At 51.7% G+C, this 18,297-nt stretch overlaps 6 protein-coding genes across 6 annotated transcripts; 3 read left to right on the forward strand and 3 right to left on the reverse strand.

Moving 5' to 3' along the window:
- Positions 1-581: 581 nt before the first annotated feature.
- Positions 582-1,101, forward strand: CCM_01224 (Signal recognition particle, SRP9/SRP14 subunit; the record flags this gene model as incomplete). Its single annotated transcript, XM_006666381.1, has 2 exons — positions 582-611; positions 679-1,101. 2 exons carry the CDS (start codon positions 582-584, stop codon positions 1,099-1,101), a joined length of 453 nt encoding a protein of 150 aa, XP_006666444.1.
- Positions 1,102-1,834: 733 nt separating this feature from the next.
- Positions 1,835-5,973, reverse strand: CCM_01225 (RNP domain-containing protein; the record flags this gene model as incomplete). The annotated part of the gene is made up of 12 exons (XM_006666382.1): positions 1,835-2,024; positions 2,064-2,344; positions 2,395-2,822; positions 2,895-2,946; positions 3,009-3,242; positions 3,300-3,393; positions 3,449-3,456; positions 3,595-3,647; positions 3,689-3,957; positions 4,400-4,425; positions 5,710-5,805; positions 5,875-5,973. The coding sequence occupies 12 exons, from the start codon at positions 5,971-5,973 to the stop codon at positions 1,835-1,837; spliced, it is 1,830 nt and encodes a 609-aa protein (XP_006666445.1).
- Positions 5,974-9,250: 3,277 nt separating this feature from the next.
- CCM_01226 (ubiquinone biosynthesis protein COQ9) lies at positions 9,251-10,068 on the forward strand (the record flags this gene model as incomplete). The annotated part of the gene is made up of 2 exons (XM_006666383.1): positions 9,251-9,670; positions 9,736-10,068. 2 exons carry the CDS (start codon positions 9,251-9,253, stop codon positions 10,066-10,068), a joined length of 753 nt encoding a protein of 250 aa, XP_006666446.1.
- A 246-nt stretch (positions 10,069-10,314) lies between these two features.
- Positions 10,315-13,995, reverse strand: CCM_01227 (RecF/RecN/SMC protein; the record flags this gene model as incomplete). The annotated part of the gene is made up of 4 exons (XM_006666384.1): positions 10,315-10,419; positions 10,477-13,743; positions 13,803-13,909; positions 13,935-13,995. 4 exons carry the CDS (start codon positions 13,993-13,995, stop codon positions 10,315-10,317), a joined length of 3,540 nt encoding a protein of 1,179 aa, XP_006666447.1.
- A 220-nt stretch (positions 13,996-14,215) lies between these two features.
- On the forward strand, positions 14,216-16,171 carry CCM_01228 (SGT1 domain containing protein; the record flags this gene model as incomplete). Its single annotated transcript, XM_006666385.1, has 1 exon — positions 14,216-16,171. One exon carries the CDS (start codon positions 14,216-14,218, stop codon positions 16,169-16,171), a length of 1,956 nt encoding a protein of 651 aa, XP_006666448.1.
- Positions 16,172-16,288: 117 nt separating this feature from the next.
- On the reverse strand, positions 16,289-17,752 carry CCM_01229 (uncharacterized protein; the record flags this gene model as incomplete). The annotated part of the gene is made up of 1 exon (XM_006666386.1): positions 16,289-17,752. One exon carries the CDS (start codon positions 17,750-17,752, stop codon positions 16,289-16,291), a length of 1,464 nt encoding a protein of 487 aa, XP_006666449.1.
- Between the last annotated feature and the right edge of the window lie 545 nt (positions 17,753-18,297).

Raw genomic sequence — 18,297 nt, forward strand, 5'->3', positions numbered from 1 at the left:
CTTCGCTGTGGGTTTTTGGGGGGGCGAAGTCTTTTGTTTCGTGGGAAGTTGGGCTCGTGGGTGTCTGTTGCCCTGAGTTCTTCTGTCTGCTCTTGCGGGTTGTCCACCATATACATTCGATTTCTTTTCGACCCTTAGACTCCTCCGCTGGTCTTTTCTTGTCAGTGGCCTCTTCCCACCTCTGGCTAGGGCCCGTTGCGACCTGGCAGGAGCTGGTGTGTCTATGCCAATCCTCCTGAAGAGCTTCTGCTGGAGCTCAGCGACCGAGTTAGACGCCATGGGAGCGTTTCGGGACTCGACTTCCCCTCGAAATATGGGCTTATATGGCGCAATGCAAAGAAGGAAAATTGCAGGCCCGAGCTCGCTGTAATTCGAGCCCGCGTCGTGGTGTGTAGAAATACTTGGTCTGGTAAACCTTTTCAACTTTCTTATCTTACTTATCAGTGCCTCGCTGGAAAATATTATGGGCGCTGGTTGGCCAAGAGTGCTAGCGCCTTCCAAAAGGTGCGGAGCTATAATGATGGCGCGGGGCACATTTTGCGCTTCGCTAATATTGCTCTCCACGCCACCGTTCAGTCACCATGGATGAGCAGCACTTGAGCCACGACCAAGTAAGTAAATCTCTTTACTCCCTTTCCCTGTAATGTATGTCATGTGCTGACTTCTGGCCACGTCTAGTTCTTTGAGAAGCTCAATGAGCTGTTTGGTGCCCGTAAAGGCAGCGATCACGGGGCCATATATCTCACGCAAAAACGACGTGAGCTCTCACATACAGCCATCGTACTCTATAAAAGGCAGCTTGTTAACACTTTTACAGTCACATATAACAGCGGCAGTATGTCGGTAGCGGCAGATGGTGACTTTGAGGATCGTCATCCCTCGAAGCCTATGCCTGTCATCGTCAGGGCTACAAACGGCAAATCCAAAAGAGCCAAGTCGAGCAAGATCAAACTGTCCACAGTGGTCCAACCACATGACCTAGAGTCGTTCTACCTTCGTTATGCAGAAGTTTGCAAGGCCGGCATGGCGGCGTTGAAACCCCGGGATCGCAGCAAGAATAAGGCCAAAGCCAAGGCAAAGAAGAAGAAGACAGCGGCGTAGCGTCTTTTTCTCATGCATAATACCAACCACTCGGATGATTTTTCGTGTCTTCACCGAAGAGGCTATTGCATTTCAAATTACTTGCCACGTGCATTCAGTTGAGCGTGGCAAACGGCGGCCGCCATAGTGATGAAATCTGCAACGACACGCAGTTGCATTCAACGCTGTCGCCATACTTGAGCAGTATAACAATGCTCAACATGATTTAATAGGCAGGTGCAGTTCTGCAGTCACAGTCTGTAATAGAAGGTCGTGACTTTCTCTTGTGGTTACCACGCCTAAAAGACCACATCATTTTTGTCTCGGCACCATACTGACCACGTTTTGGACGCGGATCAAATTTGTTGGTACCATGTAACAGAGCTCAGTAAAGATGAAGAGTAGCTTATCCTTGGAACAATAAAACAGTGGCGCGTATTCATACTATGAGTCAGTGCCATGTGTATTCATTTTGCAAATGCCATGTTGCTCGTCAACTGTTACAAGCAGTAGCTGTTGTCCTACTCCGGGGCTGCGGCTTCCCCGCCGTTATCTCATTCGTCTACAAGTCCGGTTCGTCCATTCTTCATAAATCAACCAGAACATAAGCACATCCGCAGTCGTACAGTCAGCTCGTTCAGCGTTGAGCTTCCAACCACATATCCGGACGTGCGATGCCTTTAAATGCAGCACTATCCATATCAGAGCATTCACCGTTCCAATCAAATCCTTCGAGTAAAGTAAGCACTGAAAATCATCCTACAATCTCAAATAGCCCCATATCGTCTCTGCAGATATAGGCTGTCTTCTCTACTTCTGCGAACCAGTTTTCCGTAATTCCAAGCACACAAAGAGGCTGCGTAGTTTCCCAAACAAGCAGGGGAATGGAATGAAAGTCTTGCCTCCCTTTATGATAAAGGGAACATGGCAGATGAGAGCTCAACCTAATTTCAAGTTTCAATCCCAATTCCAGATAACTTTACATCATCTGGTCCTGAGTTAAGCCGGCGTGAGGATCAGCTTCCATGGGCTCGCCAATCTGCTGGGTCACGTATTTGACAAAGCTCAGGTTGAGGGGGCGTCCACCATATTGGTATCCTTGAAACTTGGAGATGGCTGTCTCGGCAGTTTCGGCGGTGTCGAACTTGACCACGCCACTGCCACGCGAGCGGCCGCTTGGCTCATACTGGATTTCGGCTTGTTCGACCTTGCCTATAGTAGTGAACAGCTCGATGAGATCGTCGTTGCTAGTTGACCAGGGGAGCTAGTTTACCGTCAGCGCGATTCCAGCGTGTTTGATGATTCGATACATACGTTGCGGACATAGATGATTTCGCTGCGTTCGGTACCGGAGGTAGCATTATCCGTAAATGGGTTAGGCGCAGCGGCTGCCGAAGGGGGGCCATCAAAGCCACCAGGACCTCCGGCGAAGCCACCACGGCCGCCAAAGCCGCCTCCAAATCCTCCACGGCCTCCAAATCCTCCACGGCCACCGAATCCTCCGCCATAACCGCCACGCATTCCACCACCAAAACCGCCGCGGCCGCCGAAGCCCATGTTACCGGCTCCAGCAAAGCGGTCTTCGCGGACTTCAATGATGCGTCCTTGCCAGTCGTAGCCGTTGAACTGCTGAATGGCGCTGCGAGCGTCGTCGGGGCTTTCAAATACCACGATGCCAGAGCCCTTGGGGCGACCGTCGGGGCCAGAGTGAACATCCGCTCGGATAACACCACCGTTGCGAGCTAACACTCGGATCAGCTTCTGCAAAAGTAGCCATCTAAGTAACTAGGCCATGTTAAGTGAATCGAACTCACCTGCTTGTCTGAAAAGATCCTTAAGGTCTTGCCAGCCAATGTTGAAAGGGAGCTGTTTTCTACGTGTTAGCAAAAGCTGACAAGCTTTGTATGGTATAGCTCGGGGCAACAAACGTTGGCAACATAGATTTGACGACCAGCGCTACCAGCGCCGACTGGGCCGCCTGGGCCAGCGTGGCCGCCTGGGCCGCCAGCTCCAGGTCCGCCCGGGCCAGCATGGCCGTGGCCACCCCCGTATCCGGGGTTGAATCCGCCTGGGCCGCCGCCGCCATGCATATTGCCACCAACGAAACCGCCACGATTGTTGCCGCCACTAGATCCGATGAACCGGGGCTCAGCTTCGCGGTCCTGGGATATTAAGTTAGAGCCAAACTGATGGATAGTAGTGCATCGTGTTTATCTTACCTCGCGGACATATACAAGACGACCCATGAGATTCTGGTTGCTAAGCTGGGTAACAGCCGCTTGGGCTTGATCCCTGGTCGCATATTCCACAATTCTGATGTATCGGTCAGTATGTGTCGCCGTGATGGGTGAAGAAAGAAAAAGCTTACCCGCATCCCTACAAATCACCCAGGACAAAGTCCCTACCCGTCAATCCAAAACATCCAACAATAACGCCGAGAAAGGGAAGAAGATTCCAGGGAACACCGCCGGAGACGGTAGGAGAGGGAAAAGAAAACTATGCAATGAAGCCCACCTTCGACATTCCATTAGGAAGCAGCAATACGTCGGCAAAGAGAACATCTCCAGCTAAAACCCAATTAATTAGTCCCCGAGCGATTCCTCCTCACTCTCGAATTCCTCACCCTGTCTCATAAAATCCTTGAGATGATGCCACTTGACGTCGTACGAGAGGTTGCCCACGTAGACTCGGCGGTCTTGTTGGGACGATTCGCGCACGTTGGACATCATCTGCTCGCGGGCAGCAGCTCTGTCTTCGAATGAGCGCTGAGGAGGTTGGCCACCACTGAAGCCAGCGGGAGGGCCGCCGCCGGGAGCTCCTGTGCCGGTCATCGGGGAGCGATCGCGACCGCGTCGGTAGTCTTCTCGGCTGTTGGATCTGCTTCGTGGGGAGTAAGATCTGCGACGTCCTTGTCTGCCTGGACTTCTGGAGCGACGGCGAGGGGAGCGAGATCTCTCACGCTGCTTTTGCATTAGACATGGTTTGGATAGAGTATAAGATCTTTGGTATAACATGTGCACAGCGGTTGCCTGGGGTGGTAGTCTTTGGACCTAGCACAACAGCCATGTCATGTTGGAAGATCATGAGTTCGGGCGGGTGTACGAGGCTGCTTTGGTGTCGAGTAGTCCCACGGTCGATATGCAGATGCGCGCGGGCAGGCAGACACCCCAACGGCGCGGTAGACCACTAAAGAGCGACACCTAAAAACCAAGCCCGGGCTTAATGCGCATAAGGGGAGAGGGGCAAGGAAAACGACGCGTGACGGCGGCCACGACGGCAGGATAAAAAGCTAATCAAAAGGCCAGAGAGGTTCACTTACAGGACGGTAGGTGTCGCCGGAATCAGCTAGATAGAGATGTTAGGCAAGTCTGCAAAGTGAGAAGTGTGCGAGGTGCAAAAACGTGGGACATCAAGGTTGGGACGGTGGCGGAAGAAAGCGCGAGGCTCGGATGGTGGGGTGACGGAGGGAGGTGTAGGGCCGCGAACCACGGACACAAGTGTAAGACAGCGACGTCGTATGGTGGCCTATTGGTTTTGGCGAAGCTCGGTAGTTTGTCTAGGATGATTGGCAGAGGACAGAAGGACGGTATGTAACGAGGCAGTGATGTGCTATGGGATGCTGGCACAGAGAGCGCAGCGGCGCGAGGGGCGTGGAGTTACATGAGAAAAGAGAGACAAAGAAGAGGGGATATCGGTCTTGTACCAGCGAGTGGGAGGAGGGGAATCAATGTCAAGCCCACGGACAAGGGCCTCGGGCGGTAGAGCGAATGGTAGATTGAGTGAGAATAGTTGATGATGTGATGAAAGGGTTGAGAGAATAGGCCAACGAGACAGTCGATGGGAGCCGACGAGAGCAAAGACGGGAGTGGTGCAGGAGTGCGGAGAAGTGAACGTACCCATGGCAGAAAAATGCGAGCGTTGGAGTAGAGAAAAGGAAAGGACTGAGCCTGTGTTGGCGGTGGTGAAGAGTGAGTGGGTGTCTCAACAGATGGAGGGCGGCGCAAAGCAAAGCAAGCCAAAAGTGAAGAGCAGCGAGCGACGGTACGAAACGGGGGGGGGCAGGCAGGACACAAGCCACGACTGGTCAGCTCACGGACGGATCTCGCATAAGCGCAAAACCTAGGATGCAGGTTGTCGAAAGTGGCAGCAAAAAAAGAGGAGGGGGGTGGGAGCGCGAAGTTCGGTGGTGGCAGTTTTGCGTCGTGGGCGTATGTGGATGGAAGGATGGGACGAGACGCCAAAGAAGTTGGCTGTTTTGGCTGTTTGCCAGGGGGAAAAGTGCGACGAGATGGCAAGAGGGAGAATGCGCGTAGGATTGGATGAGGAGGAGGAGCAAGGGGGGGGCGAAATGGACGCAAGTGGCCAATAAGAGGGCTAGAACGGGGAGTTGGCGCTATTATCACATTATTGCCAGAGAAAGGAGCTGTAGGTACCTACCTACTACCTAGGTAGGTAGGTAGGTAGGTACTTGCTACGATGGCTTGTGTGTGGGTATTTGCATAATGTAATTTGTATATATATGGCGTTGTTTTTTGCTTTGGCACTGGGGTAAATTTAGTCATTATTATTGCACTTGCATTCCCTTCAACAATTTGTCGATTGACTTGTTGCAAATCTCGAGGCCCACACTAGTTGCGCGTGCCGGACATTGAAACATTGCTGTAGGATCTCGGCAGCTATCCGCACGCGTCTCTTTGCTCTAGTTATCTTGTGAACCAGGACTACCTAGTAGTTACCCATCACATATCTCAAAAGAAAAATCAAGGCATCAATTCTACATAGTAAGCCATGAACTTCGTCCATTCCAGCGTTTAATCTTCGCTCGCGAGCCACAGCTGTGACTGGCTGCGCGCCACGCCTCATAACTATCACATACCCCGTCCACTCGTCCATTGGCCACTACTAAGTTATTACATCGATCACTACTCGACACCTGCACACAAACCTACAATTTGAACGGCTTGGTGCAACTCCGAAAGATCGCCAGCGAGAAACCATTCACGGTCGGCCGGCTTCAGTCAATGCCAGACTACGATATTAAGACTAGTGAATAATTAATCGCCGCGGGTGTTCGCCCATCTCTCACGCCTTATTAATTACCCACAGCTTCAACGACGTTTGTTTGGTCTTCTCTAAAGCTAACTAATAGTACGCAACCTTGAATTGTTATACTTGAAGGCCGCTATGGGGGACATGAGCCTGGTGATCGCGGACCACCAGTGCCACCCACAACAAACTCAGGTTGCCCATCCCATCGGCCTTCCACGGTGTCAGCCTCGACTGAAAGAAAAATAAGCCTCCTCGCAGCCGATATGACAGCTTGACTGAAGCGGATTTTGTCGTGGGATATGTGACGGAAAACTAAGGCCACGCTCGTGTCCTGCCTAAAGTTAGGTACAGATTACCTAGGCAGCGTTGATCGCGCAACCAGATAATAGTTCCCCTCTCAGACCATGATAAGGATCAGACAGCGTGGCAAATTTTGCTTGCGTCTTGCAGACTCGCTAGTGTTTTATTTTGCGAATGGCGTCGCGGCATGGTGGCCCGGCGGGCGATATCTCACTGCTTGCCATCACTCGCGTCGTGGCAGCCACCAAGCTGAACGTGACGAGGGGCGGGTGCCAAGCAAGTCCGTTCCGGTTTGTGGGCATGTGGAACTTGTTCCAGCAGTGGGCTGCAAGTCTGCAACCGCTTATGGAGTACACGCGAACGAGCTATTACCAGTATGGGTTCTAGTTGCAACTTCTCGTGCGAGCTCTCAGTCGGCTATATCTCCATAGTTGTTTTACCAGGCACTGCCTTTCATCAATCACATGTGTCAAGAAGACCCCCCTGTCAAGGCAATCTACAGATTACAGAATTCCTTGGGCTGCCATATACAGATCCTTACGGAGTACCAAATCGCCCAAGGGCAGGATCCCAAGACAGCACGTAATGCATGCAGCTGGATTCCACCTACGGCCGGGTGGCTTCGCCATTTGTGACTATTGTGATGGGCTGCATTTCCGGTGGCAGATAACTAGTCTGGTGGGTGCGTTTGTTGAATAGATAGTTAACTAGACTTGCCAGGTACCCGTGGAAAACTCGCTTGGCAGAATACGAGGGAATCCAGTCCGTAGTGTGACTCTGAAACAGAGCTCCCTGTTCGTCCGCCCGGAGATCGTATCTGGATTGGGCTTTATCCTACGAGTTTGGCTTGATCTAGTTATGAAGCCCACCTTCAACCCGCATCTTGCATCAGGCCTCCGACCATAGCAGCTGTACCATGTTTACCGTTGACCATTATAGCAGCATGTCCATAACTAACGAGCGGCGATGGGCCAAGCGCTCGGCATTTATCCAATGCGCTACGTGGTTCCTTGCCCAGTTGGAGGTGCAGATAACTAGTTAAGTTGCTTGTTGCAATGTTGCGTTGCCTGCTGTGCGACTTGCAAGAGAGTGTGCATGGATGGTCCACCGCCCATGCCACCCTCAGCATGCGGCGGCATGCACTCACCCATAATTGGCCCACGTCGTGTTATGTCCCGCTGGAACCATTGGTTACGGCAGCCTATAGGTAAGTTGTCGCCAAAACCCATTTTGTATTGTTGTATCGGGGTTTACGCACTAGGCATACACCGAGAGCGTATGTAATTTTTTTTAGTATATTAATATTTCTATTTAAGTGCTTAGAGCCAGCCTAAGGAACCAATAAGTAAGCTAGCTAGCTAGCCATCTAGTAAGTAAGTAAGTAAGCTAGCTAGCTAGCTAGCAAGTAAGTAAGCTAGCAAGGAAGCTAGCAAGGAAGCTAGCTAGCGAGGAAGCTAGCTAGCTAGCTAGCTAGCTAGTAAGGAAGCTAGTAAGGAAGCCAGCTAGCTAGCTAGTAAGGAAGCTAGCAAGGAAGCTAGCCAGCCAGCGAGTAAGTAAGCTAGCAAGGAAGCTAGCCAGCAAGGAACCAATAAGTAAGCTAGCTAGCGAGGAAGTAGTAGGGCACTTATTATTAAAGAAGCTTACTAGCTACCTACCTAGGTAGCTCTTGCTGGCTGGCTGGCTTCCTTGCTGGCTGGCTTCCTTGCTGGCTGGCTGGCTTCCTCGCTGGCTGGCTGGCTTCCTCGTTAGCTTCCTTGCTGGCTTCCTTACTGGCTGGCTGGCTGGCTTCCTTGCTGGCTTCCTTACTGGCTGGCTTGCTAGCTGCTAACTGGCTATAAGGATAATATGTATCTAAAAAATATAACGACCCACTTGCGTACGCATTATTTCATATCTAACTACACACTGGGTGTGAATTGGGATTTGGCGACAACTCACCTATAGGCTGCCGTAATTGGTGGCTCTCACCAACCACCGCGGTGCAGCTGCGCGCTGTATACGTAGACACCGAGGTCCGTGTCGTGCTGGTGTGATCCAGGGTAGTGTGGTGACATCGTGGGTTGCAGAATCCCACGGGTGTGAAAGGTCGTTCAGTGTCGGGTTTCTCTGGGAGGGCAAGCCGTGGCCGATTTGAATTGAGAACATGCCATGTGATCTGCCCTGTCGTAGGGATCAGGCCTTAACTATTTGTCCACCACACCACCAATTGTGTCAACCAATTTGTGGCTTAGCGGTAGCAGAGACACAGGCGCGGATAGTCTCATGACCAGATATATTCCAATAGAATGGCTAACATAAAATCGTAGAGAATTAACTAGAGAATATACATACTCTCTATAATTTTATAACTCGTATATAATCAATAATCCATAGTCTAAGTTAGTATTATAATAATCACTAAAAACACATGGCTGAACGCCACACTGTGGCCATAGTCGTGCCGTTGACAATTAGTAAAAGGCCTGAGATGGAGGAGGTCCAAGAGGTCTAAGCAACCACAATGCAGAAGTGAACAACAAAACCACCCGTGCTCGCTATGAGCAGCAACATACTTGTGGTCACTCGAGACTGCTGCCAACATGTAACCGATGATAAGATCGAGGCTCGGCTGCCAGCAGTTGAATCTTGCCCACCTTGATATCGAAACCCCACTACTCCAAAAAAATAAGACCACACATCGTCCTAAGTCGTCCCGTTTTTCTCCCCTAGCTCATGACCGTCGATTGCGCTGTGTGAGTTTGCGCGCATCACCGAGACGACCACGACCACGCCAACGACCAATTCCACCACCTCGACAACCTCGACTCTCAACCACACCATCATGTTCATCACGGCGACTCGCGCGGCTGCGCGCCGCGCCGCGTCTCACTGCCGCGTTTCGTCCCGTCCATGCCGAAGCTACCACTCCTACGACCACCCAGCAGCCGAGGGCCCGTTTGGCGCTGCCGAAGAGGCCATCCTGTCCGCCGCCTACAAACACGTCCCCGAGCACGGCTTCTCGGCGCTCGCGCTCGGCCTCGGCGCGCGCGACGCTGGCTACCTCGACATTAGCCCTAGCATGCTCCCGGACAGCACCTTCAACCTGGTACGCTACCACCTGGTCATACAGCGACAGGGCCTCGCGGGCACTTCCCGGATCCTTTTCAAAGACCAACAGTCACTCGGACTAGGAGCAAGGGTCGCTGCCCTGACATGGGCGCGGCTGTTGGGGAATAAAGATATTGTACAGCACTGGCAAGAGGTACGATGCTGTCGGTGCAAATTCAAAGGGGAAGAAAACACAACTAACGCAAAGCAACATCACAGGCACTGGCAGTCATGGCGCAGCCGAGCCACGTCCCTGAATCCCTAAAAGAACTCGCACAGCTGTCCGACGAGATCTGGTTTCTCTCAGGCGATACTGCCGTCAACCCGTCCTGGTACTCGAAGCGTGCGACGCTGTCCATGATCTACACAACGACCGAACTGTTCATGACAAATGACCATTCACCCGGCTTCACTGAAACGAACAAGTTCCTTACCCGGAGGCTCGAGGAGGTCCAGTCCGCCGGCGGCGCTGTCGGTGCTGTCGGGCAGTGGACAGGGTTCACGTTCCAAGCGGCCATCAACGTTCTGCGAAGCAAGGGCGTAGGCATCTGAGGCAACTCCAAACAGTATCCGAATCACCATCATGTAAAATAGCTAATTAGACATCGTACACTCCTGTTATATAATACCAAATCAATCATCCACCATCTCGTGGTCTCTGAGTAGCCAATAACTCCTCTAAAGAAACCGAGCTCAAACGAAACGGCCGGACTAAATAAGAGTACGCTGTCGTGGATCCGTCAACCTGTGTAAAGTAGGGCGTCAGTCGAATCCTCGCGTTAACAAATGTCCAAGCACTCACCTGATGATCTTGACGTCCTTGTCAAGCTTGGCACGCCCCTCGATGGCGTTCGGGGTAATGAGTATATACTGTCGCGTCACAGAGCGACGAGCGGTATCGACCTATACATCGCCATTAGCTACCAACCCACGACCGACAAACAAGTTGGCAAAACTCACCAGCATATTTGTACTGATGGCTCGATTCACATTGTCCATGAAGACGTCAAACTCGTCCAGGCAGCGAATCGGGGATCCGATCGCTTCCCACACGGAGAGTAGCATGCAGATGGAAGAAAATGACTTCTCTCCACCCGACAACGTCTTCGTGTCTCGCCCCGCTGCGCTGGTCCTGGTTTCGTCTGGCTCGATGTGGATGACAACTTTGCGCTCCTTGTGCTGAAGATTGATCTTGCCGCGGAAGCCTCGCTCGCTGAGGAGATAGTTGAACTGGATGCGGATGCGAGCGCTGATCTGCCTCTGAAACCGGCGCCACAGATCAAGTCGCTGTGTGATAGCGCCCTTTAACGAATCAATCATGCGGTCCAGGTTGTCCGTCTCCTCCACAACAGTCTCGTAGTGTCTCTTGGCTTCGTTTGCTCTGTCAAAGATTTGTTGATCCGTCGCCCCGAGGCGTTTCTCCCGCATAGCAAGCTGATCTCCAATTTTCTGATACTTCTTCTCGATGCTTTCGTAGTTATCGCCCTCCGGAATATGCACCCTGTCAGGAGCAACCATAAGAGCTTGGCTGGTAAAATCAGCGACTTCTTCTGCCTTTTGATCCCGTCGTAGCTCCGCGCGTCGGCGCTCAGCTCTTTCGATATCAATCTGCTCGTAAGCTGCATTCTTTTTCGTGACGGCGATTCGTCTCATAGACTCCGTACTTTGTATCTTCATATCAGCCTTTTGAACGCGTTCCGAGACTTCTTCAGCTTCTCGTCGGACCCCTTCCAAGTCTCTCTTGGCAGCTTCCGCTTTTTTGTTGAGATCAGTCTTGGCCAGCTTCATATTGCCGTACTGACTACCGAGTTGCTCTTTTTCGTTTTGCTTCAGCTCCAAATCAGCACGAAGCGTGATGAGCCGATCGTCTGCGCCTTCAAATGCATCCAACTCTGTTAAGATTTGCTCCACGTCGGCCCGAACTCGGCGCAAATCAATCTCGATCTGTTTTTGGTTATTGCGATGCGAGTCTAGCTCCGTTTTGTATCTTTGAACCGCCTGTTGGGCAAGACGCTCCTCAGAATGCAGTTCTTTGAGTTCGGCTTCCAATTGCTTCAGGTTCTCCTTCTGGACGGCTAGCTGCCGCACAGAGTCTGACTGCATCCTGGGTCGCATTGTAGATGGAGTGACCGGGGCGGTCCCAATATTCCCATTTCGGTTCGTTAGTCTGAGGCCATGCCCTCGCTTGTTTTTGCCGTCGTGGAAGCACAGGCACGCCGTAACATTGCGGGGCGGGCCGCCTCCATCTACCATGGTGTTTTCGGCTTCTGCTCTGCTTTTCACAAGGATAATCTTCTCAATTTGGTTATTGATGACCAACTGAGTTCGAACTATATCTTCATCGAACTCCAGCACTCGAAGTATAGTGTCAAACTCAGCTGCAGGTTCCTGACTCTTCGTATCGATGTGCCCTCCATACGCAATGAAGATGGGTGGCCGACGTCTCATCCCGCTCCTCTGCATGAGCTCGGACAACTGAGACTGGTCATCTTTGCTCCGCACAACGAAAGCGTTCAGTGTTTCGCCGAAAGTTTTCTCCAAGACACCCGACCACTCTGGTTTCAGGAGCTTGACGTGTGCGCCAATCGGCCCGACAGGCTTCGTGCGAAATCCTTGATGATGACCGATAGACTTGACAAGGTTGGCTATTTCACTATCAAAGCCATCGTAAGCAGACCCGGTGCTCTTCTGAAGGTCAGACAGAATCCTCTCTGCCAGAATAATGTCGGCTCGTTTCGCACCTCGCAGTTTCTGCTGACGTTTGAAAGCGTCTTCAGCATCTCGCACCTTGCTTTCTACTTCTGGTAGCTGGTCGTCTGTATATTTCATTCTCTGACTGATGTCTCGCTCCTGAGCCTTGGCCTCTTCGAGCTGCGCATCTTTCTCAGCCCTGGCGGCTCCCGTAGACTCGCCGAGCCGCCTTTCTTCCTCCTCTATCTTCATTTCGAACTGTTGTATTTCTTCACCAATCGACTTTAAACGGGCATGGGCGTCGCGTTCTTCCACTTGTACATCAGCGAGTGCTTTCTTTGCCGCGTTGAACATGGTAAGCAACTCATTGACTTTGTCCTGAATGCCGTCATCTTCTTCATTCAGTTTCTCCTTTGCAGACTCGAGCTGTTGTAGCTTCTGTTCAGCCTCCTGAAGGGCTCTGCCCATATTCTCACATTCATTCTCAGCGTCCACAATGTGGGCGGTTCTGGTGGCAATGTTGTCATTGAGTTGTTCAAGAGCAATTTCCTGCTCTACGACCTGCCACCAAATAAGCTGGCATCTGTAATGCCTCGCTTTCTCGCGAAGACTCTGATTCTTTTGTGCAGTTTCTGCCAGACGAAGAGCGTTGTCCATTTCCTTTTTCACAAGGGCAACCTTTTCGTTGATATCGTCACGCAGATTCAGAGTCTTCTCCAGGGTGTCCTGGGACATCCTGTAGTCGTTGTCGAGCTGCTCCAGTTGTACACCAGAGACGAAATACTTGTACTTTTGGGATGGAGTTGCCGTGTTTAGGAACTGCCGGGCGTTGTCTTGAGAAAGTATGGTCAAAGGATTGCCCATTTGAAGTGCGAACCACTCAGATATCTCGTCGACTTCTTGTTTCTTTGTTGATACAAGTCTTTCGTCGGCCGTCTTGATTCTAAACCCACTGCTTCCGGTCTTGGAGAAGTGTCTCTCAACAATGATGCTGTCGCCATATATGTCGGGTTGATACGCATCGGATCCGGCATTTTTGAGTCGCACCACAAGTTTGCCTTGGTCTCGGCCCTCTTTGACGAAGGATTTCAGGCTGCCGCCACGATTAGTGTCACTGGCCTTTCCTCCTAAGCATAGAGTCAGTGCAGTTAAAACGGCGCTTTTGCCGCTGCCATTTTCCCCGACAATAAAGTTGATGAGAGGGCCAAGATCAACATGAAGTCTCTCGTGGCACATGAAATTGTAACATGTAATGCTCTCGATGATGCCACTCTCAGCGACGAGGTTGTCGCCTAAGCTGCTGCGCGGCCGTCGCAAGAGCTGCTGTGTTGCTCGTTCATCATCAAGTTCAAGGTTATCTAGATGCTTAAACCCAGCATCTCGCATGATCTCATATTGAGTCTGCGGCGGCGCGTCCACGTACTCCTCCTCGTCGGCCGAATCATCTTCAGACCCCCCATATGCGACGGTGTTCTCTCGGTCGGGCGTGTCTTCCGGATGGTTACCGTTTGCGAGTGATAGGCGTGCTCTTTTATTCTGTCAAAGACGCATATTAGATACGGTTTCTGGGTGCAAGCATGGGACGTTGGTCATACAGACTGGCTTCCTTGAGCCATTGACGAACTCGCTTGTTGAACATCTACAGCTTCGCGGTTCTCTCCAGCATCCGAAAGGGGACGGGTCCTTTTGGAGGGGGGCATGGCTGCCGTTGATGGGGGCAGCCACACAGTCGGATCTGTAGCGGACAGGCGAAGTGGTGATGTTATTGGTCGTGGCGACAGTCAGCATTGTTGCTACGAGAGGCTAGCTGTGTGGACGCGTTCCTCAGGCTCTGAGTCAACGCGCCTGCGCGGGTCTCGTAGTGGGGTACTGGAAAGCCCCGCTGTAAAGTTGAAGGGGAACAGTTTTGCGCTCTCAACTAACTGAGCATCGTCTGGAATTGAACATGGATGCGATCTTATACATTTCATCTATCGATAGGCGGACTGTATGAATCAGGGACACAATAATGGCCCACGCCAACCATAATGCCTCAGAGGGCGAACCCCACCAATTTGAACGCCAGCTCTCTGAAAACTCCATGGAATATATGATTTTCATTCTAGACGACAACTGTGAAGGTGTAAAATACCTCAATCGTCTAAATAGTATCGGTAAGGAAGCTACCCGATTGATGGACAGCGTTGCCACAAACTATGTTTGGCAACGAGATGAATTTCGACTCCAAGTTGTCAACGATCAAGGTGAGACAAGATCCAGAGACAGCCGCTTAGAGCAACAATCTGATAAAAGTATGTTAGGCTTGATATACCTGCACGGCACCACAGATTATGGAGATGCTGTGGAAGATGAGTGGCTGATTGTCTACGTACTACGCGAGCTCTCCAAAACCCACCCCGAACTATTCATCCGCGTCGCTGATGAGGATGGCGAATTTCTGTTGGTTGAAGCAGCCAATGCACTGCCAAACTGGCTCAACCCCGAAATAGACCACTGCAGAGTTTGGATACAAGGCGGGAAACTGAACATCATCCCCCTACGAAGCGACAAGACGCAGCCAGGCGCAGCCAAGTCGCTCACGCTAGCAGGCGCCGTAAATTGCTTGCGCACCGAGCCAAATGCCTTGATTCACTCGCCTTCCATTGAAGATGAGGCATTCTATCGACTTGACAAGTATCCCGCCCACGTGGACGATTCGATACATTACTCTACAGTGACAATTCCGCGAAAACTGGCCTACATTATACATGAGCTGCCGAAAACAATATCAGCTGCCGTTGAAGCTTTCTATCTCCGAGACCACGCTGGGATGAAGAAAACAGCCTCCGAGGTAGAGGAGCTACATCTACCTCCAACCGACCTGGTCACTGTTGGTGTCAGGTTTAGCAGAGTTTTATTTGCCCAACTGCGCTCACAACGCTTCGAAGCGCCCCGACACTGGCAGAATATCATGCAAAGCCACGTGGGAGAGGAAAAGGAGAAAGGAGGACCGAACAACATTCTGGCTCTCGACGACGGCATAAAACTCACCTGCGGGTATGAAATGTTGGCCCTGACAGCAGCGAAGAACAAGAGCCGTGCTGTTCGCGAACTTTCCATCATGCTACAAGACTCAAAATACGACGACGAAGAACTTCCAACAGATGAAGATATTGAAACGTGGCTGGACGTTAGACGGAATGATAATGAAGGGTGGCTTGACATCAACTATGAAGATTTCGAGCGCGAGTTGGAGGGAAAGGGAGCAAAATCGAACAACACAGGCAAGAAATATCCCGGATTCGGAGACGCTAGAACACAAGACCACCTGAGAAAAATTGTGTCTCGGTTTGACGCGTTTATGAACAATGAGACAGCTGGCCTGGATGGCGCTGAAATCAACGAGATGGACATGGACAATGACGACGACGACGATGACGACCTGGACCCAGACGAGGAGTCTGGCGAAAATAGCGACATGGAGGATAAGGAAGTGAGTTTCGATGAAGAAACCTTCTCTCGAATGATGAAGGAAATGATAGGACTACCAGTAGACAATCCCACCATGGCTTCCACGGGCCAGTATAGCAGAACAACGGCCCGCAGCATAAGAACGCAATCTACTAGTGCCGAGGACGAGGATATCAAGAACCTTGCCCTGCAAATGGAAGCCGAGCTCAAGCGTCACGGCGCGCTGCACCTAGATAGCCCCAAGTCTCAACAGAGCAAAGTCGACAGCAGCGGCGGCGGCGAATCTCGGGACAAGGTCAGCGGAAAAGGAAAGCAGCCCGCGACGGAAGCAGAGGACCGAGAGAGTGAAGACGAAGACTCTGAATTGGAGGTTAATATCGACTATAATTTGGCCAAGAACCTTTTGGAGAGCTTCAAGAGCCAAGGTGGCATGGCTGGCCCAACCGGAAACCTCCTAGGACTCATGGGAATCCAGCTGCCAAGAGACGAAGATGACGGTGAAAAAAGAGAATGAAAAAGACCGCCCCAGCTTGACGTCAATTTATTTCATTATAGAACTCATGCATGATTCCAATCTATATATGCTCTCACTCTAGCTGCCCAAACCAAGGTATCTTGCAAGTGCTGGCCCTCACGGACTCAACGTTTTATGTCTCTTGGACGAAGTCACTTCAAGACACCGACGACGTCTCTTAGATGTTTCGGCCTCGTCTAGTGCCTCGAGCTCCCGGACAGCTTCCACCAACGCCTTGCGCGCCCGTAGCTCTCTCGGGTCGCTGTCTACATCGCGCCGTATGTATTCGACGCTGATGGCGTTGAGGGCGTGGTAGATACGGTAGAGGTTCAGACGTATTTGCGCGTGCTGGCGCTTCTGGCACAGGCTCTCGGATACTTCATCCATGTCGTCCAACGTATCGGGCAAAGAAGTGCAAAAGCCGCGCAGCAGAGACTCGGACGGTGCTTGACAAAAAATAACGGACATCAGAGGATCACCGAAGACCGGCTTGATCCATTCTCGGAGGCCAGTTACCTTGACGGGGGTAGCTGCACTGCCCGAAGATTCGCTCTCAGACGAGTCCAACTCGTCGGCTGTAACGTTATCGCTCTCTGATGTACCGGGCTCATCGCTCTCTGCTTCTTGCATGGCAACAAGGACATTCTTATCCAAGCCGGCATCAACAAAGACTAGGCGTGGTTCAAGTACACCATCGAGGACATGAGTGAAGCGGTGGAGGAGTCTCCGTATGCTGTCGTAGGATGCTGTTATTTGATTTGCTTGCGCGTCCTGTATCGCGCTCTGCAACATGTGGCCGAATGCATCCGACCATTTCGTGAATGATTCGCTTGGGGCCTGGAGCGACGCTCGGCATTGTGCCGAACTTGACCTCTGGGGCGCTGGAGGCAGCATATTTTCTGCGTTTCCGAAGCGAGAGGCAGGAGAGCGCAGCAGGGACATGCCTCGAAGCATCTGCCCAATTTGAAAGTCGATCGACCTGCGTTCCGCGGCCGTCAAAGGAATAGCAAGCATCGACAGAAGTCTCCCTGGGCGCGGTAATATGACATTGTACTGTAGCGGGTGTAGTGAACCCGATACTCCATGGTCTAGAAGCTTGGGTAGATACTCTGAGATGGCATCCACGCGTATCCGATTTCTGGCTTCCTTCTTGTCTTCCTCAAAGTCGACGGTTTTGGATTTGGGCGAGTCCGACTCGGGCCGTCCCTTGCCAAGCCATGAGAGCCACTGCAGAACGGCCGCTTCGGATCGAATAGAGCCGTACTCGCACCTCAGAATTAGGCGATTCGGTGACGGTGGCAGCGAGCATTGTATGATGCCGCCATCTTGCGTCGTGGCACGGTATATGCGATGAAGACCAGCAGCCGCTGTGGCCTGGACGCTCTGTACTCGAGTTTTTGGAAGCGCGCCTAGTATCACCCTCTTTAGAGAGTCCTCGACCGTTGTCTCTTCCATGACAATGTGCTGAAGACGGCGGGAATTTGAGATTGAGAAAGTCGAACCAAGAACCAGACGAGGCCGCCCAGGGTACACAGAGTGAATAGTGTCGTATATTGGCTCGATATGAGAGCTGGCGGGCATTTTCACGCGTTGAAACTGAGCTGGTGAAGTTTAATAGTCAGTTGGTAGTGCACACAAGCCCAATAGGTTGATACTGCCAGTGTCGTCGGGTGTGGTAGGCTGCGAGATGTTGTGTTCGTCGAGGCTGAATTTGTCATTCATACAATTGGTGTCGTAGGATTTGCGGTGAGGATTCCCCGCGAGAACCTGTCTGTTATATTTTCACAGACAATAGCCCGCACAGCCGACTATGATTTGACTTTGAAAGACCCACGACAGAAAGCATAGATATTGGTGCGCAGCCGGGGTGAATTGCTAGACTGGCTGGGGCTGGAACAAAGCGACGGAGGAATAGCAGTTTGCAGCCGTCGATGCCGCTCGATTAGCCATTAATGTGGATTCCCAATTCACACACCCTGAGTAACCGAGCGACAGACTTATATGCTTGTCAATGGCAACTTCACCCAGCTAAGCCAAGGAACTATCCAAAGGCGGCCCGTCTACGGGCAGAGGGCTGGAAGCCAGGCTAGAAGCAGCCAAGCTGGAGCGAGTAACTAGCGAGCGGT

The sequence above is a fragment of the Cordyceps militaris genome, assembly GCF_000225605.1.
Source record: "Cordyceps militaris CM01 unplaced genomic scaffold CCM_S00001, whole genome shotgun sequence".
NCBI lineage: Eukaryota > Fungi > Ascomycota > Sordariomycetes > Hypocreales > Cordycipitaceae > Cordyceps > Cordyceps militaris.